This window comes from Heteronotia binoei, chromosome 2, assembly GCF_032191835.1.
Source record: "Heteronotia binoei isolate CCM8104 ecotype False Entrance Well chromosome 2, APGP_CSIRO_Hbin_v1, whole genome shotgun sequence".
NCBI classification, from domain to species: domain Eukaryota; kingdom Metazoa; phylum Chordata; class Lepidosauria; order Squamata; family Gekkonidae; genus Heteronotia; species Heteronotia binoei.
The window spans coordinates 183,009,276-183,035,192 of record NC_083224.1 but is presented as its reverse complement, the minus strand read 5'-3'; the positions used below and the strand labels follow the sequence as shown (position 1 = coordinate 183,035,192).

At 44.7% G+C, this 25,917-nt stretch overlaps 1 protein-coding gene across 1 annotated transcript in view; it reads left to right on the top strand.

Annotated features, from left to right (window-relative positions):
• The window catches only part of QSOX1 (quiescin sulfhydryl oxidase 1), a 126,381-nt gene that overhangs the window by 46,418 nt on the left and 54,046 nt on the right, over nt 1-25,917 (top strand). The window contains exons 2-4 of the mRNA XM_060232609.1: nt 3,737-3,837; nt 14,593-14,641; nt 19,096-19,198. Of these exons, the coding sequence (XP_060088592.1) occupies nt 3,737-3,837; nt 14,593-14,641; nt 19,096-19,198 (253 nt within the window). The remainder of the gene's footprint in view (nt 1-3,736; nt 3,838-14,592; nt 14,642-19,095; nt 19,199-25,917) is intronic.

Below are 25,917 nucleotides of genomic sequence, written 5' to 3'. Positions count from 1 at the left end.
TCTGCACTAATCTAGGTGATTACAATATGTGTAGCTCTTGCATCTTCTTTTACAACACCCCTCATCGTCTGACTGGGATGTACGTACTTAGATCTCCATTCCAACTTGTATCATAGAAAAGGAGTGTTGATTCTTGAAAGCTTATACCCTGAAAACTTTGTTGGTTTTGAAGTTGCTACTGGACTGAAATCTAGCTACAGCAAACCAGCATGATTATACTCTGAAAGTACCCAGTATATTTGTGGTTTATTTTGGATTTGACCCTTGGTCTTGTAGGCCTGTGTAAACATTGTGTCCTCTCAAGCTTCATAGCTGTCTAATGGCCAAACAGATAGATGGGCAGGCACCTTCCTATGAATCACGGGCAAGGAGGGGCAGGGAATGGTATGTTAACAGTGCCTTCTTCGTGCTGGGTGCTGTTTAGTCCCTTGGCATGACAGCTGGTACCAAAAGCTTGGGTGGAGTTATTGGCACACTGGCTATTGTTACAGGTGTCAAAGAAGGTGGCAGCTGGGAGGTTCCCCTGATTTATGGATTTTGCAGTAGGGCATCTGAAAATGGCTGTCCTTTGGAAAGCTTCACAGCTAAAATGGGAGAAAGATTAAGAGATTGAATTAGGCAACATGTGTTTGTAATAATGAATTGTTAAATGGGAAGTCATGAAGAAAAGATAGAATATAGATAAAGTGAAAATCTAGAGCAGGGGTGTCAAACATGCGGCCCAGGGGCCAAATCAGCCCCCCCCCCTCGGAGGGCTCCTATCAGGCCCCTGAGCAACTGGCTGCCATCTGCTTCCTTCTGCCTCTCTCTTGCTTCCTTCTGCATAATAGCTTGCTTTATCACACAGGAGTTACAGAGGAAGACCTCTGTTTGTTCCATTGGCTGAGTCTCCTCCCTTGGGGAGGAAAGGGGAAAGGCAGAGCTTGTTTTTCCAGACTCTCTCAATCACACAGCAGAGCTACTGAGCCAAACCTCTCTTCCTTCTATTGACTGAAGCTTCTCCCCCTCCTAGCCCCTGGGGAAGGAAAGAAAGAGCCAGAGTTTCCTTTGCTCAGTTCTCTGGATTCCATGGGAGAGATACAAAGAAAGCACCTTTAAGACCAACTAGTGCTCATGTTTTAAGCATGTTTTAAGGGTTTTTTTAAATTGTGTTTGTCTGTGTCCTTTATAAAGTTTATATCTCTGCTTCCAAATCTTAGATATACACATGGCCTGGCTCGACATGTCCCGGGCCAACATGACATGCCCCGGCCCCGCAAGGTCTCATTTATGTCAGATTCAGCCCTCATAACAAATGAGTTTGACACCCCTGATCTAGAGTATATATAGTAATTTTATTGTACTAAGGTAAGTTCTGTTTGGTTATTGTGATAGAATAAAATGCAGTTAGACATACTAGATAAAGTAGATACATAATAGATAAGGTAGATGACCATGAGTGATTATCTGTCTCTTTATTTGTGTTTATTTTTGTGTTCATGAAAGATTATCATTTATATATAATTGGAGTAATATATTTTGGGTGTGAGTATCTTGCTTGTTAGCAAAAATAAATAAAACAATAATGAAGCCCTAACCTGGATAGCTCAGAAAAGCCTGAAAGATCTTGTCAGATCTCAGAAGCTAAGCGGGGTCAACTCTGGCAAGTACTTGGATGGGAGACCTCTTTGAAATACCAGAGCAAGGGGACTGGGGCAGTACTTGGAGGGGAGACCTCTTTGAAATACCAGAGCCAGGGGGCTGGGGCAGGCTTTATTCAGCCACCTCTCTGAATATCCTCCAGGCCCCCAGTAGGGGTCAATCACCAGAGGTTGCCATGACTTCCAGGTGCTGGCAGATACACACACATAAATACAACAATATAAAAATACAAAAAATAAAATAAAATGAAAACCTTATCAGCGATGTTTCCTGAACTGTCTATGGTCTGCACAAACACAGGTGCCTTTTACTTGATATGGAATGGGGTAGAGATGTGCTGTATCACAACCAATGGTTGGAAGATAGGCAAGAAAAGGCAAGAAAGGGCAGCGCAGCTCAGTTTGTGTCTGACATAAAAGTTGTGTGGACTGGAGATTTAGGCCAGAATTGGTAGTTGAATAGGATCAGCTAGATACCACTGTCTTTCTTATCTCTGCTGCCACACCATCCTCCAACCACCCACAGTGTTCCCTTCTCCTGGGAAATAGCTACTAAAAAAACAGACTGTAAGTCATTATATTTCTGCTTATTGAGAGCTGGCAATGCAGTTTTCTTGTAACCACCATCTGTGCTGACTCCACATAACTAGGAAGGAGAAGCATATAGCCAGAAATGTGGGTATTTATTTCAAACTATCATATGAACTTCAGTCTCCCTAATCTCTACAGTTTATGTCCATATGTTGCTCTCCTCACTGCCCACTGTATCTCCCTGTGTTTCCTCTCTGACTGGATGTTATGGCTTTCTCCTCTTCTCTGCCTTCTGGACCATTCCCTTGTTCAACTATCCTTTATTTTTCCTCCTCGTCTTTATTTATACTCTTCTTCCTGTCATGTGGTCACTGCCACCAACTTGCTTCTTGAGGAAACAAATACAAAGGGCCTTGAACAGAACAGAAAAGAAATAATGGGGGGGGGGGCCTTGTGGCTGTCGGGCTGCCAGTCCCCAGATGGTACCTGGGGATATCTCAGTGTTACAACTGATCTCCAGACCCACAGAGATCAGTTCCTCTGGAGAAAATGGCTGTTTGGGGGGTATACACTGTGGAGGTCCTTTCCCTCCACAAACCCCACCCTCCCCAGGCTCTATGCCCAGATTACCTGGAATTTCCCAACCCAGAGCTGGCAAGCTTAGGTTGCCCCCTACCAGTAGATAGACTGCAAAGTGTTGAGCTCCCCTGAAGCAGGTGTGTCATAAATATGCACCGTCAGCAAGCTTGCAGACTCCCTCATGTTTCTGGGCTTAGTAAGCTTTCCCTGTAGTGACACAGGAAGCAAACCCTCCTCTTTCTTCAGGAATGAAAACCAATAGTGCCTCTTCCCCAAAGTAAAGTCCCAGTTCTACCCCTATGCCCGTCGTGCTCAGGGCTGCCAAGCTCCCACCTGAGGTGGGGGATTCCCTACCCTGGAGGGCCCCAGCCCGCCAACAAGAAGCAGGCCACTGGAGGAGCCCCGGCCCTGAAGAGCCGTGTTGGTGTGCGCCATCCCCGGCATGATGACATCACCTGGAAGTGATGTCATTGCGCCGGACGCTCTAGGACTTGCGCTAAAAACTCTATGGCACCATAGAGTTTTACCACGAATCGTAGCGCATTTCCAGTGTGACGCTCTTGGAATCATAGTAAAACTCTGTGGTACCATAGAGTTTTATCGTGAGTCCTGGAGTGTCCCCAGCACAATGATGTCACTTCCTGGGGTTGTCATTGTGGAGTGCGAGGAACAAGTCCCTCACCGCAGCGGCAGAGGGACTTGGGAACCCTAGCTCTGCTCCTCATGGCAGCCATTTTGTGGTGGCACCCACTGTCCTTTCTCAGCATTCTAAACAGACCAAGTGGCCTCATTACTTCAGCCAATCTCTCCCAGTAGTTTCAGTGCCATAAAAAAATCAGACTGAACTTTGTTTTAATGTGTTCATTTGGATGTCCTTTAATTCTGATCAGCTGTTGCAGAATATCCAGCCGTTTCCTGTGTACCTAAGTCATATTTCTTAGCAGGATGGACAGACCTTAATGCCTTGTGTTTGTCTCTTTTTGCAGATTGGAGACCTGCTGTGATGCTGGGTGTGATCGACTGCGCTGACACAACCAACCAGAAAATATGTTCAGAGTTTAAAATTACTGGCTACCCAACTTTGAAGGTAAAGATCCCATTGGGGTATAGATTGAGGTGGCTGAATGCAGACCTTAGGATCACTCCTGCAAAAGTGGTGGGTTTTTTCATGAATGAAAAGAATAACGGCCCTGAAATTTATAGGAAGCATCCATGCAGAATCATGCTCATTTGGAACACAACTTGCGGGGTCCCCCCTTTAAACCAGTTAAACCTTATTTGATTTGGTTTAAAAGGGAGAAGGCAGAGTGACAGTGGGTGGAATGACTCTGTGAATATATTACTGGCTGCCAGTATGGGGACAGGGAAACTAAGCTTTGTTTTCATAATGATAGCTGTATCATTTGTGCATTCCCCCCCTTTCACCCTTTTTGCCCTTGCCACCTTCCTATGGAACTGTCATGTGGCTTAGTTGAAAAAGTGGAAGAGGGAGGGAAGGGGAGGTTCCAAGCCACACAGTTGTTGCCATAGAGTTGCCAGGTCCCCCTTGGCCATTGGTGGTGGGTGGGGTACAGTTGCCACCTTCAGCTCGGGAAACTTCTGGAGATTTGGAGGTGGAGGCTGGGGAGGTCAGGGACATTAGTGGGGTACAATGCCACAGAGTTCACACTCCAAAGCAGCCATTTTCTCCAGGGGAGCTGATCTCTGTAGTCTGGAGATAAGTTTAATGTATTCATGAGCTGTAATTTGGGAGATCCACAGGCCCCTCCTGGAGGTTGGCATCCCTAAATGTTCGTGTTTCTGCCCCAGAACAACAGAGAGGTCAAAGAGGTTTGGTGACAGCAGGGGGGAAGGTAAAGGAGATTGTGACCATTCTGAGATTCAGAGTATAGGGCGGGATAAAAATCCAATATTTTCTTCTTCTTCATTCTGGGAGACAAGATGGACTGCTGGTCTGATTCAGCAGGGCCCCTGTTATGTTCTAACGACTTGTCAGACCAGTCTTCCAAACAAACCTTCCAAAGTTAAGATAAAAATTCTTCTAGCTGTCCTGCTTATTTTTAACCGTGTTAGTCATTCATGGCATAATGGGAACAGGGAAAGGCACATCCTAGTCCTCTTCCAGGTCACAAAATCTCTTTGCAAAGATTATTCTTACTTGCTGCAGATGACTAGGCAAGCAGTTATTTACAAGCCTACTCTTAGAAGAACGTGACCAGAGCACCTGAAAATAGGAAAAAAAGGACTTTAATGCTGACAGTTCAGTCAAATGCAGGCATTTGATAAGAGCTAAATGGTTATATTTTTTTGAGCAGGAACACAGGGCTTTTTTGAGCAGGAACACAGTTCTGGCTGGCTTGGTGTCAGGGGGTGTGGCCTAATATGCAAATAGGTTCCTGCTGGGCTTTTTCTACAAAAAAAGCCCTGTGCGAAAAAATGGTGACATCAGGGGGTATGGCCTAATGTGCAAATGAATTCCTGCAAGGGCTTTTGTAGCAGGAACTCATTTGTATATTAGGCTACACCCTCCTGATGTAGCCAGTCCCCCTGGAGCTTACAGTAGGCCCTGTACGAAGAGCCCTGTAAGCTCTTGGAGGATTGGTTACATCAGGGGTGTGTGGCCTAATATGCAAAGGTGTTCTTGCTACAAAAGCAGCCCTGGTTCCTGCAAATGAGTTCTACAGAAAAACCCCTGCTCATATGCAAAGCACTGTAGAACTTATTTGGGATCTTGTGATTGCCTCTGTTTTTTCAGTTTTGGGCGTAATGAAGCCTTGGGGTCAGTTCCCCTCTGCACATGGGTTGGCATTGGTCCCCCTCCCCTTTTTGTTCTGCTCTTTTTGGAATCTGGTCAGTCACAATCAGGGGTCATTTTGTAGACAAATAGGTAGTGGAGCTCATCCAGGGATTGTTATGCAGCTGCACCTACTATTCAATGGACAAGGTAGGTAGGTGGGAGAGGAGGCAGGGGAACCCTCAGAAAGGTTCAGGAGCTGTGCTCCTGTGAGCTGCTGCTGAATTCAAGGCCTGGTCACAATAAAGACTGTAAGCTGCAGGTTTCGTGCATTCATTTTGAGATTTCTCCATACGTGGCGGATGGCTGCTTTACATGGATGGTAAGGAGGCAGTTCAGGAGTTTGCTTTAAGAAGTAGCCGTATTATTTGAGTTGGCAGCTGAACTGTATTTCCATCTTTTGGTCTCTAGGCCAATATCTAATTGAATAAATAAAGCAGTTTAATATTTACAAACCTTCTGCCAAGGTGAACATGCAGCTAAACATCTGCCAGTGAATCTGTATAACTGAGGGGTTCTATGGTAGTCAAGACTTGTTTTACCCCAGAGTTTGCTTGTACCATGACATGGACCAGGGGTAAAATGAGAGCCAGCATGGTGTAGTGGTTAAGAGCAATGAACTTTTATCTGGAAAACAGGATTTGAGTCCCCGTTCCTCCACCTGAAGCCTGCTGGATGACCTTGGGTCAGTCATAGTTCTTTCAGAGCTCTCTCAGCCCCCCTGCCTCACAAGGTGCCTGTTTCGGAAGAGGAGGGGAAGGAGATTGCAAGCTGCTTTTAGGCTCCTTAAGAGAAAACTGGGGTATGAAAACCTACTCTTCCTGTTCTCCCCCAAGTAGGTCTTCCTCTTGTTGGCCCATTCACATATGTTCACAGTGGTATTCTTACTTGTTGACTCTCTTTGAGTGGATCCCTGGAGAGCGTCGTATAAAATCTCTAAATACATAATGAACAGTTTTTGTTGTTTTTTTTAGCAGGAACGCCTTTGCATATTAGGCCACAAACCCCTGAGGTAGCCAATTCTCCAGAAGTTTACAGGGCTCTTAGTATAGGGCCTACCGTAAGCTACAGGATGATTAACTACATCAGGGGTGTGCGGCCTGATATGCAAAGGAGTTTCTGCTACAAAAAAAGCTCTGATAATGAAGAAATCAGCAGACCAATGTAGTGTAGTAGAGTGTTGGACTCTCTGCTCAGTTGTGAAATTTGTGGTGTGACCTAAGGTCAGTTGTTCTGTCATCCTAACCTGACAGGCCTGATGTATGGGTAAAATGGAGGAGGGGAGGATGAGGTACTCCTCTATGAAATACTCTGAGGTAAAGCAGGTAAGAGAATGTATAGATAGATCTGCCCACGGTGATTGCAGGGTGTACTAATGCTCCCTGTGAATGGGTCTATACATGTGGTAAGTGCATTTACATGTGGCGGAGAAGGTATGCAGTATTTACATGGGTGTAACTGTTTCCCCTTGGTCTACACCATGTGTATATAGGGCCTCAAAAACCTGTGTAAATAAGGCGTCAAAAAGCTATCAATTTTTTTAAAAAATTGAGCCTTAGAGCAAAGAGTCCTTAAAAAGGAATGACAGGAATTGTAGCAGATCCAGGTGGGTCTGAAACAGTAAAACAAAGCAGGAGTCAAATAGCACCTTTAACACCAACAAACTTTTATTCAGAATGTAAGCTTTCATGTGCATGCCCACTTCTTCAGATGAGAAATGAGCTACAGTAAGCAGAGCTACATATATGATAGTTTGTGGGGTTTAAAATGCAAACTGGGACAAAGTTAAAATCCAATAGCAGAATAGTAAGATTAAATTCAGAAGACCTTTGATCTGGGTTGCATTAGCATGGGAAACCAATAAAACAGTGACATGTCAGAATGTGAGAATGTCTGTTAATTATTCAATTGCTAATAAGCCTGGGTCAAAATGAGGGCATTTCCCCCCCAGAAGTTTTTCCCGTCCAACTGATTTATCTTTTAACATGTAACATAAATATATACATCATTCTAGTTTGCCATTAGAAAAAAAATACATTAAAATTTAGTGGAAGATGGGTTTAGTATATGTGATGAGATAAACAGCCAAGGAATTGTAGCAGTGCATGTATTTTGCAAGGGATTAATTTGTGGCCTTTTTAGTGTACAAATAGAGCCTAAGGATCCAAGCAGTGAAAGCCAGTGTGGTGCTAGCGCATTGGACTAGGGTCTGGAGACTGGTTCGAATCACTGCTCAGCTGTGCAACTTGCTGGGTTACCTTGGGTCAGTCACATACCCTGGCTGCTGAACAACCATATACTTCAACCTACCTCATGGGGTTGTGAGGAAAACATCAAGGAGAGGAGAATGATGTAAGCCTCTTTGGTTCCTGTTGGGGGGAGAGGGTATGCATGATTCCTGCAAGTTCAGAATTAGATAAAAAGATTCTCAGGGCTAGAAAAATGACACTTTTATTATACCCCCATTATTCATACGGAGATAGATGAAGATGGGTAGCTGTGTTAGTCTGCAGCAGTAAAAAAGATGAAGAGTCCAGAAGCACCTTGAAGACTAACAAAATTTGTAGAAGGGTGTGAGCTTTTGTCACTGCTCATACGCTACTACAAATTTTGTTAGTCTTTATAGGGATAATGGGGGTATCATTCCTAATGTAATTTATGAGCGTTTGAATTGCTCTGAATTCTTTCTCAGATTGACTGTTTCTAAAATGAAAGGCCTTACAAGTTACACGACTTCTGGGCCTCATGCCCAGAAATCTCCCCCTCCCTTCCCCAGTGATCTAAGTTCCATGAGAAGAGTCTTTTTGAGAGGAAAGTTCACATGTTGTGTTGTAAACATTGGCCTAACACTGGCATTGATTTCCAGCTCCTGCTTTTCCCACATGCATTTCCTCACTTCTGGGAGCATTCCTAAGTAGTTTCCACAGGAATAAATGTCACGCCAATCCTTTGGGAAGAGCCCGCTTGCCCCTAAGTGTGCGTTCAGAGCAGGCTGCTGACCATGAGCCTGCGGAGTCAACCATCTACTTCAATTACACATCCGCTCTACCTCACGCCTGTGGTGAAACTCGCTGCTGCGGCCCTCCCTGTTCATGTTTCCTGTCAAGGCCACATTGTTGGCTTGTAGCTTGAAAGGAGTTTCATTCCTGTGGGAACTTTAAAACATGCTACTGGGTAGGAAAATTAGAGTCTTTCATAGCCCTTGGGACAAAAGCCAAAACCTCAGTGGAAAATTAGATAGGTATGGCTTCCAACATTTCGTAAGGAAAACCATCTCCCGCAAGAGAATAATGCACTGTTTGCGTAATGCCTTTTTAAAGACACTCAAAACATTTAATGGGCATTATCTGCGTAAACTTCTAAGCACCCCTGTAAGGAACTCCACTGTATTATCTCCACCATATAATCCCCACTATGTTATTATCTTTTTTTTTTGCAGAAAGAATAATTTTAAATATGAACCACAATACAATACATATAAAATTACATCTAAATATTAAAGTCACTTATTTTTTCTGAGTTGTCTGATTCAACAAGAGAAAAATAAAAACTATACTTTGTTAACATTAAGAAAACAGTTATGCTTACATATTTTTGCCTTAAAATACATTTTAAATTACAATATCATGTTTACTTAAAGATCTAACAGAGCACTGTGCACTTCCAAAAATACTAAATTAAAAATAAACCTAGTACTCAGGGTGAGAAACAAAGGCCTTATAATAGTAAAAATAAGCAAATAAAAATGTACACAATGTTGTTATCTGAGAAAGCAAGCTTTGACTCATGAACACTTATACCCTGGAAAATTTTGTTGGTTGTTAAGATGCTACTGGACTTGAATTTTTGTAGTTTTGTTCTACTACAAAACTACAAACTAACACACCTATCCGCCTGAAACAATTTTATCCTCAGATGAAAAAGCTGAATTAGTTTAATTCAATTAATTCATTTAGACCTGGCCTTTCTCCCCAATGGGGAGCCAAAGCAGCTTACATAATTCTTCTCTCCTTCATTTTATCCTCACAACCCCCCTACGAAGTAAGTTAGGCTGAGAGAGTGTGAGTGGCCCAAGATTACCCACCAAGCTTTCATGGCACAAGTGGGGGGTTGAACCTGGGTCTTTCAGAAAGTAGTCTGACAGTCTAACCACTAGACTACTCTGGCTCTTGAAGTTGAGACTGAGTTTCTGTTGGTTTGCCTTAATACCATCCCCACTGAGTTCATGGCTGAATGGAAAATTGAACCGGCAGTTTCACAGCTCCCTCTTGGCACTGTAATGTGGATTGAGGCAAGCCATTAACTGGCTCCTGACAGAGGTGTGATCTGTTCTGATTCTCTTGCCCTAGAGGAGGGGTGGCCAAACTGGGGCTCAGGAGCCACATGTGGCTCTTTCACACATACTGTGTGGCTCTTGAAGCCCCACTGCCCCATTGACCAGCAGTCTGGAGAATGCATTTAAAGTTAAAGTTGCTTTATTTCCACCTCTCCCCCCCACCTATTTGCTTCCTTCTTGCTCTCAAACATCTGACATTCATGTCTTGTGGCTCTCAAAAATCTGACATTTATTCTATGTGGCTCTTATGTTAAGCATGTTTGGCTACCCCTGCACTAGAGGATCAGCCATTCAGGAATTCAGGTTTTATTTCTTGGTTCAATACATGCATCAGCAAATGACCTGAGCCAAACTATAGTTTCTCTAAGCCCTGGAGCCTTTCTAAAAGGGGTTGTGAGAAGAAACACCATCTTGCTCCCGGGGAGTATTGTTTGATTCTGCAATAATAAGTATGTATAAATAGGGCTGGGCTGTTTGGTGTGGAATTTGAAAGATCTTGAGTGCACAGTACAAAGCAGGGCTTTCAGAGCCAATCTGTGAATCTCTGTTTTCATCTATAAAATACAAAGAGAAAGTGTCTAGTCCTCATTGTTCTGGAAAAAGAGCTTCAATAATGGCAGGGAATTTCTGTGAAGCATCCAGCTGGGGATTCAGGGGACTGTTACATCTTGGGAAGATGTCTGTTGATATGCTCCCACCTGATGTCCTGAGGGCATCATGCTACCAAGTGCTTCCTGGTCAGCACCAGCCAGTCATGCGGTGCCGAGAGAGCAAAAGCTTTCAACATACTCAGCGCTGGAGACAAGACAAGATTTATATGTTTGAACAGAAGAGGAGGGAACCTATTGCTGGACTGCCATTCTTGCTAGCAGCCCAGCATTTCTTATGAGCTGCAGTTCTACTCTAGAGGGAGGCCCACAACATCCGGCATAGCAGTTCACTGTTCATCACTGCCGAATCTCCATGACCACAAATGCATTTTTTCCTAGTCTCAGATCAGCCCATGCAGATTATTTGTACCACGCAAATTACACATTTGCATGATTTCTGATGGCAAAACTTGGGTTCAGAGGTTGCAGAATTCCTGAGATTTTAGGTAGAGGTTGACAAGTGTTTCCTCACCATACTGCCAACACAGATCCCTCCTTCCCTTCCCCTCTCTCCCTTCCTTCTATTTTCAGTCTTCTTACAGGTCCTTTACATTTCCTGGGGTAATCTGGTGACGTGGCCTCTCTCTCTCTGCACTCTGCTTGCATTCGCTCCTGCCAAAAGCTCCGAGGCCTTGCCCAGCCCATTGATGACAGATAAAACCTGTTAAGCAAATGCTTGACTTACGTACCTATGGGTGGATTGGACATACACAACCTGTCGAAGGATGCCAGGAAAGTCTGCAAGAGGCTGCATTGGGATATAAGGCGGGGAGGTGGAAGTAGCTGTATTTGTCTATGGCGACAAAAATAGATGAGTCTGGAGGCTAACTAACTATAAAGACTGACAATATTTTATTCTGACATATGTATCTGAATACTTATGCTCAGGGCTCATTTTGTAGCAGGAGCTCCTTTGTATATTAGGCCACCACCACCCCCCCCCCGATGTAGCCAATCCTCCTAGAGCTTATAGTAGGCTCTGTAAGAAGAGCCCTGTAAACTCTTGGAGGATTGGCTACATCAGGGGTGTGTGGCCTAATATGCAAGGGAGCTCCAGCTGCAAAATGAGCCATGCTATGCTGAAGTTAAATATTGTTAGTCTTTAAGGTGCTTGCAGGGTGACAACCTCCAGGTGGGACCTGAAGACCTCCTGGGATTGCAGCTGATATCCAGACTATATAGTTTAGTTTCCCAAAGGAAATGGCTGCTTTGTAGAATAGATTCTATGGCAGGGGTGGCCAAACTGTGACTCAGGAGCCACATGTGGCTCTTTCACACATGTTGTGTGGCTCTCCAAGCTAACCAGCAGCTTGGGGAATGCATTTAAATTTAAAGTTGCTTTCTTTCCATCTCACCTTCCCCCATCCATTTTCCTTCCTTCCTTGTCTTGCGGCTCTCAAACATCTGACATTTATTCTCTGTGGCTCTTATGTTAAGCAAGTTTGGACACCCCTGTTCAATGGCATTTTACTCCACTGGGGTCCCTCCCCCAAAACTCTGCTCTGTTCAGGCTTCACCCCTCAAATCTCCTGGAATTTCTCAACCCAGAGCTGGAAGCCCTAGTAGACCCTGGTTTATAAATATATTGTGATAGATGTGTGGATAACATATACTTACATTGCAGTCATATGTAGATTTACACACTTCCAAGACCATTGACTTCACTGAGGTTAGAAGGGTGTATAACTCTGTTCAGGTTTGCACTGTTAAGGTTATTGATTTCTGATCTTTTGGCAAGCAGGAGGAAAAAGAATGAAGACTGTAGATGTGATATTTTTCTTCCTTCTGTCTATACCTTAGCCACGCCCTTCCTTTGTTGCCCAAGGCAGCTTACAATTCCCAAGATGTAAAAACATACAAGATACAGTAAAAGAAAAACCCACATATTCAACCATCCCCCAAGTGAGAAAAGGTTATATATAAAACATGAATGCTGAATTTGTATTTGCTTAAGGCCGTATCTTTGTTTTTTGGAAAGCAGTAACCATTGAAACACGACTGATAAACTAGTGACTGTTCCAGGATTGCAAAATGTGTGTTGTTATTAGTTTATTTTTTTGGGGGGGGGGGGACAGGAAAGAGAAGCGCCCCCCCCCCCTTCCAATTTCTCTTTCTTTCTTCAGAGTCCTCTATAGAGTGGCTAGAGAAGACCACGACTGTGTGCTGTTTGGATGTGTGACTGTGATAAGAATGTGTAGGAAAGGATTCCAGTTTTAGAGTTCCTTTATAACCAGGGAGGGGGGTGTACACGTGTGACCTTTCCCTACCTATCACTGCTTCAGGATCTGTTTATTCAGTGGGATGTTTGCCAAGGGGCAGAGTTGGAAGCGCCAACCTGATTTGTGTTTCCATTTTGTCTCCAGGATTGTGACCACTTTCACTCTTTCTCTTTCGTTTCTGTTAGCGAAATGTAATCTTCATGAGCTTCAAGGCAGAACTGGCCTTAAATTGGCAACAATTAAACTCTTGCATGACTGCAACTAATTTAACAAGCAGGAAATCTTTCTTATCTCATGTCTTTGTGTGCCTGTTCTGGTTTCAAAGTGTTCCATAGGTGCAATCTAAGGCAGGGGTGTCAAACATGTGGCCCGGGGGCCAAATCAGGCCACCAGAGGGCTCCAATCAGACCCCCTGGGCAACTGGCTGTCATCTGCTTTCTTCTCCCTCTCTCTTGCTTTCTTCTGCATAACAGCTTGCTTTGCAAGGCTTGCTCAGTTGCAAAGGAGCTACAGACCAAAGCCTCTATTTTCTCCATTGGCTGAGGCTCCTCCCTTGGGGAGGAAGGGGGGAGAGGGAGAGCTTGCTTTGCCAGGCTCTCTCAATTGCACAGCAGAGATACTGAGCGAACCCTCTCTTCCTTCTATTGGCTGAGACTCTTCCCCCTCCTGGTCCCCTGGGGAAGGAAAGAAAGAGCTAGAGCTTCCCTTGCCCAGTTCCCTGGATCCCATGGGAGAAATACAAAGAAAGCACCATTAAGACCAGGGGTCCTCAAACTTTTTAAATAGGGGGCCAGTTCACTGTCCCTCAGACTGTTGGAGGGCCGGACTGTTGTGGTGGCTGCCGTTACTGTACAAGGCCACGGGCCGTCAGTTCTCCGTCTTCTGCATCTCTCTTCCTTCCCCACACCACACACCCCAGCCTGGGAACTCACCTCACCTCGGTATCGCCTCACACTCTGTCTCTGCCGCCTCAGCCCAGTGCCGGAAGTGTGCATTGCTAACGCGAGTTTAGGTCAAACGTCACTTCCGGTCTGATTTTGCCATAACCCGGTGGGCCGCATAAACGTCCTCAGCGGGCCGCATCTGGCCCGCGGGCCGTAGTTTGAGGACCCCTGATTAAGACCAATGAGTGCTAACGCTTAGCGAAATGTAACCCTATGTAATGCAGACTGTGGTTTTCTTCCAGTTTACTCTTCTGTATCCATCCCTTTGAAGTAGACAGATCTCAGGAAAGTGCCTCTCTTCCTTCTGCTCCCTCTCTCCCATACCTATCTCTTCTCACAGACATCTGCGATGAAGGCAGGATGCCTTTCTGCATCTGGACCCATCCAAGATAGCTTAGATTAGGTCTGTTTCTATCTTTTAAGATTCGCTATCTAGAATATAGTTCCTAAGTAAAAGGACTGTCTTGAAATAGTAAAGTGTCTCTGTGTAACTTTATAACTCTGCCACGCCAGAACAAAGGGCTTTTATTGTGTGTAGCGAAGGTGCACTCTGTTAGATTGAGAAGGGATACTGGACTAACTAACCAGTTAACTTCCAATATATAGGCTGAAAGTACATGATTGGCCCAAAGTCACCCAGCGAGTTTCCATAGCAGAGTGGGAATTTAAACCTGGGTCTTTCAGATCCTAGTACCGTCTAACCATTAAATACCACACTGGCTCATGACACCACAATATGTATGCAACATTAGCATTGAGAAGATAGAATGCTTGAGTAAAAATTTCACTTGGTCTTTGACAAAATGTTTTGGTGCCTTTCCCAGGTACTGTTGCAACCTTGCGAAAAGGTCTTTTAAAAATGCAAAACCTGACTTTCTGGCTTCTCTGTTTCCTTCCAGTTTTTCAAGCCATTCTCCAAGAAACCTGACGATGGCATAAGACTCTTGCGTACGTATTCTGAAGCTAACTTCTATCTAAGCAGACAGTTGATTTATTATAGTTCAGAGCGGGAGGTGGCCCTCCATAAAGTGGTCCAACTTGGAGAGTGGTAAGGTGAATGAAGTTGCCAGTCTGTTGTTCTCTGCACTCATTTTTTCTTTTGCAATGTTTCTTAGTATGGGTGGTGGAAAGTGTCATCAAGTCACAACTGACTTATTGCAACCTCCAAGGGTTTCCAAGGCAAGAGATGCTCAGAGATGGTTTACCATTGCTGGCCTCTCCGTCACAACCTTGCACTTTCTTGGCAGTCTCCCATCCAAATACGAAGAAGAAGATGCTGATGATGGATTTATATCCTGCCCTCCACTCAGAGTCTCAAAGCAGCTCACAATCTCCTTTACCTTCCTCCCCCACAGCATACACCCTGTGAGGTGGGTGGGGCTGAAAGAACTCTCACAGCAGCTGCCCTTTCAAGGACAACCTCTGCCAGAGCTATGGCTGGCCCAAGGCCATCCCAGCAGCTGCAAGTGGAGGAGTGGGGAATCAAACCCGATTCTCCCAGATAAGAGTCCGCACACTTAACCATTACACCACACTGGCTCTCACAGGGCCAACTTTGCTTAGCTTCTGAGATCTGATGAGATTGGACTAGCCTGGGCCATCCAGGTTTGGCTAGAAGATGAAGTGTCAACTTACCCCTCCTCTACAAATTGACAATGTGAGTGCAAAACCCCATTCTTACTTTTGCATATGCAGGTTCGCACTTGTTTACAAATCCCCTTCCCCTTATTTTATTTATTCCCTTCTAGTCTTGCCAGTGGAGTCCCAAAGCAACTGACAGTATTGTTCACCTCTTGTCCATTCTAAGGAGCTCTAACAGAGAATTCTCGGCAGCCTAATCAAGCAGCAGTTTTTGTGATGTAAAAATATTAGTTATTCCGTGGCATTTGGTAATATGGAAGAAAATCAGAGGTCAGATACCCAGAAACACAGAAGAAAAAGCCTTAAATGCATTATTATTACATGTACTCATTATTATTACATGAAAATGTACTTTGAAAACCATCTGCCAATCCCCAGTTGGGGCAGGAGATCCCCTGGTTTGGAGCCCTTCTCCCCACTTCAGGGCTATCAGAAAGCAGGGGGCGGGAAATAGCTGTTGGTTGCTCTATTATACTCTATTGAGATTGGTTCCCATAGGGCAAGAGTGGCCGAACTGGCTTGGGAGCCTCATGTGGTTTTTTTCACACATATTGTATAGCTCTTAAAGCCCCCAGCACCCCATTGGCTGGCTAAGAGAAGACATTTCTCTCTTTAAATCAAGTTAAAATTCTCTTTAACTTGAATGCATTTCAAGTTAAAGTTGCTTTATTACCACCTCCCTCCCTCCCTCCAACATCTGATGTTTTTTTTTGTGTGGCTCTTAACATTAACCAAGTTTGTCCACCCCTGCCATAGGTATAATAGATAATTAATCCATGGGCATCTGGGGCTCGGGGGTGGTGGTGTTTTGAGGTAGAGGCACCAAATTTTCAGCATAGGTGCTGGTGCCTCTTCTCAAAAAAACCTCCCCAAGTTTCAAAAAAATTGGACTAGGGAGTCCACTTCTGTGAGCCCCTAAAGAAGGTGCCCCCATCCTCCATTATTTCCAATGGAAGAAAAGCATTTAAAAGGAACACGGTCACTTTAAATGCAATATCACCTCATCCAAAACACTCTTGGGAGTTCCCTCTCCCAGGGCCTCCTGGTAAGCCTCCTGCCCAGTCGTCAGTCCCACCTGGTAACCCTACCAGGATAGCTGCAAATACTGGGAGGTGGAGGCCTGCTGCCGGCCAATTGCAGAACTACCAAATTTCTTGCAGCTTGATGCAAGGATGACAATGATGGTGTGAGGGGAGTAAAAGCAGGCTGTGTTGCTTCTGCATGTCTGTCTCCCTTAAAATTCCTAAGAGTAGAGACTGTAAAGAGATTGGTAACTCTACTAGGCATATTCAGAGCAGCTGGATTTATGGGCTCCAGCAATTTCAGCACTCTGCAATTTGTCTTCTGCTAACCCAGTCATTGCAGGCACTGAGGCAGCACACCATAGAATGATAGAACTGGAAGGGTCATCTAGTCCAACCCCCTGCACAATGCAGGAAACTCACAAACACTCCCCCCTAAATGCACAGGATCTTCATTGCTTTCAGATGGCCATCTAGCCTCTCTTTAAAAACCTCCAAGGAAGGAGAGCCCACCACCTCCCGAGGAAGCCTGTTCCACTGAGGAATCGATCTAACAGTCAAGAAGTTCTTCCTAATGTTGAGCCGAAAACTCTTTTGATTTAATTTCAACCCATTGGTTCTGGTCCTACCAAGTTCGACTCCTTTAAAAACTCAGTGGCAAAGAGCATCTGCCTTGCACGCGGAAGGTCCCAGGTTCAATCCTTGGTATCTTCTGTTGAAAGGATTTAGTATAGGCAGGGGTGGAATTCTAGCAGGAGCTCCTTTGCATATTAGGCCACACACCCTTGATATAGCGAATCCTCTCAAGAGCTTACAAAAAAGAGCCTTGTAAGCTCTTGGAGGATTGGCTACATTGGGGTGTGGCCTAATATGCAAAGGAGCTCCTGCTAGAATTCCACCCCTGAGTAAAGGTGATGCAAAGGGCCTCAGTCTGAGGCTCACAGAGCTGCTGCCAGTTAGAGCAGAGCACTGTGCTTGATAAATCAGTAGTCCGACACTATCAATAGCATAAGGCAACTTCATGTGTTCATGCATCTCTTGTTCTTACATTGGGTCCATGAATGTGAAACACCTCTGTACGCTGTCCTGAAGAAACCCAGTAGTCACTGCCTGCTGCTCGCTGAATGGGAAGAAGGCTCAAACAGGCACGCTTCTCTGATTCAACAAGACTAGTTACTGAAAAATTCAAGACGTTCTGTTCCAGCACTGTCTCCAGAATTACGTGTGTGCTCAGCAGGGGGAATCCCCAGCTGGGAAAGGAAAACACAGGTTGCACTTTGGAAACAGTATCTGCCTGGAATTGGACTCCTAGGTGTCGGGAGTGGCTCCCTAGCTGGATTTAGAAAGTTGTTTTTGTTGTTGTTGGCTTAAAAAAACCCAAAACTGGTGCAATATTTGCTTTGGTATCCAGGCAGTGTTTTTCAACCTCAGCTTCCTGAACCATGCTTTTGACCAATGTTCTCTCTAAGCTGCAGAGTCTTGTGAGCAAAAATTCTACTTTGTGAGCTACTGGCTTTAAAGCTTGTGAGCTAGTGCATGAATTAGTGTGCTCTGGGGCCGTCCTTCCAGAGCTAAGACAAAAATGTGTGAGCTGGAGGCTAAAAATCTGTGAGCTGGCTCATGCTAACTCAGCTTAGAGGGATCCCTGCTTTTGACCTCCCCAGGGAGGAGGCTGTAGCAGGGGTGTCGAACTCATTTGTTATGAGGGTTAGATCTGACCTAAATGTCGGGCCGGGCCATGTGTGTATCTATTTAAGATTAAGTAGCAGAGATATAAACTTTTTAAAGGACACAGACAAAGATGACTAAAGATTTTTTTTTTAAAAAAAATACCTTAAAATAAAACATGCTTAAAACATTAACGCTTGTTGGTCTTAAAGAGCCAGTTTGGTGTAGTGGTTAAGTGTGCGGACTCTCATATGGGAGAACCAGGTTTGATTCCCCACTCCTCCACCTGCACCTGCTGAGATGGCCTTGGGTCAACCATAGCTTTCATAGAAGCTGTCCTTGAAAGGGCAGCTGCTATAAAAGCACTCTCAGTTCCACCTACCTCACAGGGTGTTTATTGTGGGGGGTGGGGAGGTAGAGGAGATTATGACCTCTCTGAGATTCAGAGTATAGGGTGGGATATAAACCCAATTTCTTCTTCTTCTTAAAGGAGCTTTCTTTGTATTTCTCCCATGGAATCCATGGAACTGGGCAAAGGAAGCTCTGGCTCTTTCCCTCCTTCCCTAGGGGGCCAGGAGGGGGAGGAGCCTCAACCAATGGAGAAAATTAAGGTTGTGCTCTGTAGCTCTTGTGCGATTGAGCAAGCCTTGCAAAGCAAGCTGAGATGCAGAAGAAAGCAAGAGAGAGGGAGAAGGAAGCAGACAAGAGCCAGTTGTTCAGGGGCCTGATAGAAACCCTCCAGGGGCCTGATTCAGTCCCTGGGCCACATGTTTGACACCCCTGCTGTAAGGTATATGAAGTGGAGCACATGCGCTGGGACTCTGCTGCTGGAAGATGGCAGGGTCGCGGTGGGAGTCCTGAGTTCAAATCCTCATTGTGTCGTGGAAGCTCTGTGGGTGACCTTGGCTCAGTTCTGTCTGCCTCCCTCAGTGGTCCTTCGTAATCAGACGTGGTGGAATCTAGAACTCTGCAAGCCATGGCTGTGGTTTGGCAGCAGGGAACTTGCTGGGTTGTGGCCAGTGATGGGGAATGAGTTGTGATTTCCTGTTGTGTTTTTCCCCCCTCGAGCAGATCATGGGGACGGCATACGAAGTTTGAGAGAGAGCATAATCTCCAACGTAGAAAGAAGTGGAGATGCATGGCCCCCAGCCTGCCCACCACTTGAGGCATTCAGGTAATTTAAGGGGAAAATGCAAAGTGGAATGTACCATTTGAGTGGAATGTACCATTTGAGGGCAGAAAAAACAGGCTCTTAGGCAATACTCCCTCTAAGCTGCGGAGTCTTGTAAGCAAAAGCTCTGCTTTGTGAGCTACTGACATTAAAGTTGTGAGCTACTGCATAAATTAGTTTGCTCTGGGGCCATTTTTGCTGAGCTAAGACAAAAATGTTTGAACCAGAGGCTAAAGAACTGGGAGCTAGCTCACACTAACTCAGCTTAGAGGGAACACTGCTCTTAGGTTAGTTTGTGATACTCTTTCTACTTCTGGATTTTGTGATACCCTTTCTACTTCTGATTAAAATATATATATTAAAAATCATATATATATGATTTTTTTTTAAAAAACCACCAGCATTGGCAATAACGGGAGTAAAGAGGGACTCGTACTTTGATTCTGGGCAGAGATGCTTGCTTTCAAGTGACTTTCTCTGAGCACTTTGAGCATTTATGCATCTGTCTCCAAGGCTGACATATTTATTTAGTTCACCCGCCCCCAGAATTAATTCTGAACAAATGCTGCCCATATAAACTTAGCTTGTTTTTCCTGTTTGCACCTGTTAAAACATCTTCATTATGTTGTATACTAATTTCCTGTTCAACCTCTACCTATATGTGTGCACTATTAATTTCCATTTCAAAGTATCTGAGGAAGTGTGCATGCACACGAAAGTTCAGATCGCGAATACAACTTTGTTGATCTTAAACGTGCCAATGGACTCAAGCGTTGTTCTGCTGCTTCAGACCAACATGGCTACCCACCTGGATCTTTCTTTGAGCATGTTGCTCCATAACAAAAATAATACTGGAACATTTCTATAACTGTATGCTTTCCTCCACAGTCAGCGGTGGAATTCTAGCATGAGCTCTTTTGCATACTAGGCCACCCCTCCACCGATGTAGCCAATCCTCCAATAGCTTACAAAAAAGAGCCTTGCAAGCTCTTGCAGGATTGGCTACATTGGGGAGAGGGATGGCCTAATTTGCAAAGGAGCTCCACCCCTGCTTACTGTGTAAATAATCAGCTGGAAAGAGGAATTAAATTGAGAAACATTGATGAGGAAAGGGTTAGGCATTTCCCCTTTCAATACTTTAGTGCTGATTGGATTTATATCCCCTTAGGGGTACAGATCTCCCAGGTTGTATCTTGTTTGATCTGTGATACTTAGTACAGTATTTAAGGGGTGATTTGTAATATTTTATACTGAGGCTGAGAAAATGGAGCGTTCCCTGCAGCCACCTGGTAAGTTGAAAGGAAATGTAACATTCAGATTGGGAATTTCTCAGCTCATGGTTCAGGGTACCAGCTTTTGTTTATTTCCGCAGAGCTGCAGCTGGACGTCTGTTTTTCAGCCGACTGTGGAATAAATATTCTGAGATCCCCCTTAGCCATTCAAATTAGAACTGTTTCTCTCCACCATGTGTAATTCTACCCAGGGGTAGAATTCTAGCAGGAGCTCCTTTGCATATTAGGCCACACCTCCTGATGTAGCCAATCCTCAAAGAGTTTACAAAAAAGAGCCTTGTAAGCTCTTGGAGGATTGGCGACATTGGAGGATGTGTGGCCTAATATGCAGAGGAGCTCCTGCTAGAATTCCACTCCTGATTCGATGAGATAGTGTGAGTGCTGGGGTGTGCATTCCTTGCTGAAAATTAGGGAATGTTAATGGATGACCAGTTTGCAGAAGGGAAGAAAAAGGTCTTAGACAGAGTGCCTTTCCTTCACTGCTGATTGATTAATCAAAAACATTTCTCCCCCCCCAGAAAACTGAGATCCAAGTAGATAATAACAACAAAACTAGCACAAGGCAACATAATACTAAAAACTACAGAATCCACGCTGTTAGCAGAAGAACTGATTAATCACAGCCAGCCAAATGAAAGCCCTGGCATTCGGTCTTGCAGAAAGAGACCATGGGCTTGTTACCTGGCAGGGCTGGCCTCTGGTTCTCTCTTGATCATGGTCTAACCAAGGGTGTCAAACTCATTTGTTATGAGGGCCAGATCTAACTAAATGAGACTTTGTTGGGCCGGGCCATGTTAGGTTGGGCCGTGTGTGTACCTATTTAAGATTACGTAGCAAAGATATAAACTTTTTAAAAGACACAAACACAACTAAAGATTTTTTTTTAAAAAACTTAAAAATAAAACATGCTTAAAACATTAGCACTTGTTGGTCTTAAAGGTGCTTTCTTTGTATTTCTCCCATGGGATCCAGGGAGCTCTGGCTCTTTCCCCCCCTCCCCAGGGGACCAGGAGGGGGAGGATCCTCAACCAATGGAGAAAATCGAGGTTTTGCTCTGTAGCGCCTGTGCAATTAAGTCTGGCAAAGCAAGCTGAGATGCAGAAGGAAACAAGAGGGAAAAGGAAGTAGACAAGAGCCAGTTGCTTGGAAGCCCTCCGGAGCCTGATTTGGCCCCTGGGCCGCATATTTGACACGCCTGGTCTAAGCTCTCATGTCCCATCTTAATTTTTTCCCCTTCCTGGGTGTGTTCCTAGACATTACTCTTGAGTGCTGTTTTGACATTGGAAGGATTTATTCTCATTTCATCCTATGATGTGGCATCTTGTTCTGCATCATCGTTTCATGTTACAACACTCCTTCAAGGAGGACGCTTCACTGAAGAAATTACTGTGTTTATATAGGTGTCGGTCGTAATGCGTTAATCCAACATGTTGTGCACTGCATGGCCCACTGGTGCATATGTGCAGCAATTTAAATGTGCATAAGATCATGACCTGTTGTGAACTACGTGCGTAATGTACTTCCAAAACCTTTCATGTAGGATTTCGTAATAGGCCATCCAGTTTTCTGATACGGGTATGCCAGGAAACTGTGAGGGATTCTGCATAACCACATCTGACATGCATAGAGTCTAGCGCTTTGTGCATTCAGTCAACATATGGAGAGCAGGAGCAGCCATGAATGCAGTGGCCTTACTTTGACTCATGAGCATGGCACTTACACATGGAAGTGTCTACATGTACGCTCCCTCCTCATGATCAGAAACAGTCAGAAAGGAGTCAGTCGCCAGGAGAGAGTGGGTGCTGGGGCCACGATCCAGCAGTCACATGGAGGCAGGGGGACAGAGCCAGCACACTCCGGGCTGGTGCTAGGCTTTCTGGCACCCTAGGCAAATCACCCACTAGCACTCCCGCATTATTAAAAAACATAGGGAGATTGAAGAGCGCCAAACTTGAAACTTTTCATATTTTTAATTTACTGATTTTTTTATTTTAATATTTTTTTTTTAAAAAAAATTGTGATGTTATCAAAAAAAATGGTGAGAAGAAGTGCGTGCTGGCCATGTCAGGAAGGAGGGTGGCAGGATAGGATGAGGTGGGAGGCCAAGTCACTCATTGGGGAGAGGGGGGTGGGTGGCTTGGCTTTGTTGAGGGCAGCTTGGTGATGGGAGAGGACAAGCGGACAGTGGTCAGGAGCCAGAGTCATGCGTCAGGGAGGGGGCGCCCAGTGGTGCCCCATAGGCCAGGTGGTGCCCTAGGTGACTGCCTACTTTGCCTACTCCCCCACACCGGCCCTGAGCACACTCATGCTCCTGTTCCTTCATTCAGTCCACACACAGAGGTGTCATATCTAGAGGGCTACATGGAGTATTCCCCACCCCAGTATCATCTGGTACAAGGAGATCCTTTTTCATAAGGCTGTAGTTCTGCATGGAACAAGGTGGAGCTACTTCTGAGTAATCAAATGTTGGTTCAGACTGCATGTCCTGTATTCAAATATTGTTTACTTTGGCTAGCATAAGCAATTTTTTTGTTGTATTTGTGTGTGTGTGCGCGCGCGCACTTGGAAGTCATGGTGACCTCTGGTGACTGACCTCTATTGGAGACCTGGAGAATATTCAGAGAGGTGGCTGAGTAAAGCCTGCCTCTGCCTCCTGACTGCTGGTATCCAAGGAGGTCTCCCATACACATACTTGTCAGAGTCGACCCTGCTTAGCTTCCGAGATGTGATGAGATCGGGCTATCCAGGTCAGAGCAGCTAGCAGAAGTTGTCTTGGAGTCTCAGGAAGAAGGTTTTTCTTTGTTGTTGTTGCTTGGTAGTCTTACTTCCTGTGATCATTTCATGTGGTAAGGAAGCAAAATGAGATGGATCCCTGCACCAAAGGTATTTTCATGCTCAAGCCTACCGCGAGGAAGACAAACAGGGAGAGGGGAGTGAGAAATGAGGGTAGTAAGGTATGAATCAGAGCGGATGCGGTTAGCACGCTTACTAAATCTTCAGCTGTGGCCCTGGAACCAAGTTTGTAGGAGTAGGATTTAAAAATTGTGAACTGGGAATCTGTCATCACCAGGCAAGCGGCTCTTGGCCTCCGTTGGGTATCTGTAAAATGGGAGTAATGAATCAACTCTGTATAAGAACATAAGAGAAGCCATGTTGGATCAGGCCAATGGCCCAACACTCTGTATCACACAGTGGCCAAAAATGTGTGTGTGTGTGTGTATATATATATATACACACACACACACACACACATATATACACACTGTGGCTAATAGCTACTGATGGACCTCTGCTCCATATTTTTATCTAACCCCCTCATGAAGCTGGCTATGCTTGTAGCCGCCACCACCTCCTGTGGCAGTGAATTCCACATGTTAATCACCCTTTGGGTGAAGAAGTACCTCCTTTTATCGGTTCTAACCCGACTGCTCAGCAATTTCATTGAATGCCCACGAGTTCTTGTATTGTGAGAAAGGGAGAAAAGTACTTCTTTCCCTACCTTCTCCATCCCTTGCATAATGTTGTAAACCTCTATCATGTCATCCCGCAGTCGACGTTTTTCCAAGCTAAAGAGCCCCAAGTGCATAGAGAATGTGTTCCAAACCTTTAATCATTCTAGTTGCCCTTTTCTGCACTTTTTCCAATGCTATAATATCCTTTTTGAGGTGCGGTGACCAGAATTGTACACAGTATTCCACATGAGACCGCACCATCGATTTATACAGGGGCATTATGATACTGGCTGATTTGTATTCAATTCCTAATAATTCCCAGCATGGCGTTGGCCTTTTTTATTGCAATCGCACACTGTCTTGACATTTTCAGTGAGTTATCTACCACGACCCCAAGATCTCTCTCTTGATCAGTCTCTGCCAGTTCACACCCCATCAACTTGTATTTGTAGCTGGGATTCTTGGCCCCAATGTGCATTACTTTGCACTTGGCCACATTGAACCGCATCTGCCACGTTGACGCCCACTCACCCAGCCTCAACAGATCCCTTTGGAGTTCCTCACAATCCTCTCTGGTTATTACCACCCTGAACAATTTAGTGTCATCTGCAAACTTGGCCACTTCACTGCCTACTCTCAACTCCAAATCATTTATGAACAAGTTAAAGAGCATGGGACCCAGTACTGAGCCCTGCGGCACTCCACTGCTTACCGTCCTCCACTGCGAAGACTGCCCATTTATACTCACTCTCTGCTTCCTATTAATTAGCCAGTTTTTGATCCACAAGAGTACCTGTCCTTTTACTCCATGACTCTTGAGCTTACTAAGGAGCCTTTTATGAGGAACTTTATCAAAAGCTTTCTGGAAGTCAAGGTAAACAATATCTATCGGGTCTCCTTTGTCCACATGTTTGTTCACCCCCTCAAAGAAATGTAACAGGTTAGTGAGGCAAGATCTTCCCTTACAGAACCCATGCTGAGACTTCCTCAATAACTTGTGTTCATCAATGTGCCTACTCATTCTGTCCTTGATAATGGTTTTTATCAACTTTCCCGGTATTGAAGTCAGACTGACTGTCCTGTAGTTACCCGGATCTCCTCTGGAACCCTTTTTAAAGATGGGGGTGACATTTATTACCTTCCAGTCCTCAGGAATGGAGGCAGATTTCAATGAAAGATTACAGATGTTTGTTAGAAGATCCACAAGTTCAACTTTGAGTTCTTTCAGAACTCTCGGATGTATGCCATCCGGACCTGGTGACTTATTAGTTTTAATTCGTCTATCAGTTGTAGGACCTCCTGTCTTGTCACATCAATCTGACTCAGGTCTTTCAAAACCCCTTCCAATATAAGTGGTTCTGGAGCAGGCAAACACTTCTCATCTTCCACAGTGAAGACGGAGGCAAAAAATTCATTCAGCTTCTCAGCCATTTCCCTATCCTCCTTCAGTAATCCTTTGACCCCTTGGTCATCCAAGGGCCCCACTGCCTCCCTGGCTGGTTTCCTGCTTCTAATATATTTGAAGAAATTTTTATTGTTGGTCTTTATGTTTTTTGCAATATGCTCCTCATAGTCCCTTTTTGCCTGCCTGATCACAGTCTTGCATTTGATTTGCCACTGCCTGTGTTCCCTTTTATTAATTTCACTTGGACTAGCTTTCCACCGCTTAAAGGAGTCCTTCTTACCTTTTACAGCTTCCATTACTTTGTTTGTGAACCATGCAGGCCTTCTCTTATACCTGTTTGCACCTTTCCTAACTTGTGGTATATATTTTATCTGAGCTTCTAGGATTGTAGTTTTAAATAGTCTCCAAGCTTCCCCAAGGGTTTTGACTGTATTTACCTTTCCTTTCAGTTTCCTCTTCACATGCCTCCTCATCTCAGAGAATTTACCCCTTTTAAAGTTAAACATGGTTGTGCTGGTCTTTTGGAGCAACTCTCTATTTATACAAACGGTGAAATCAATAACGTTATGGTCA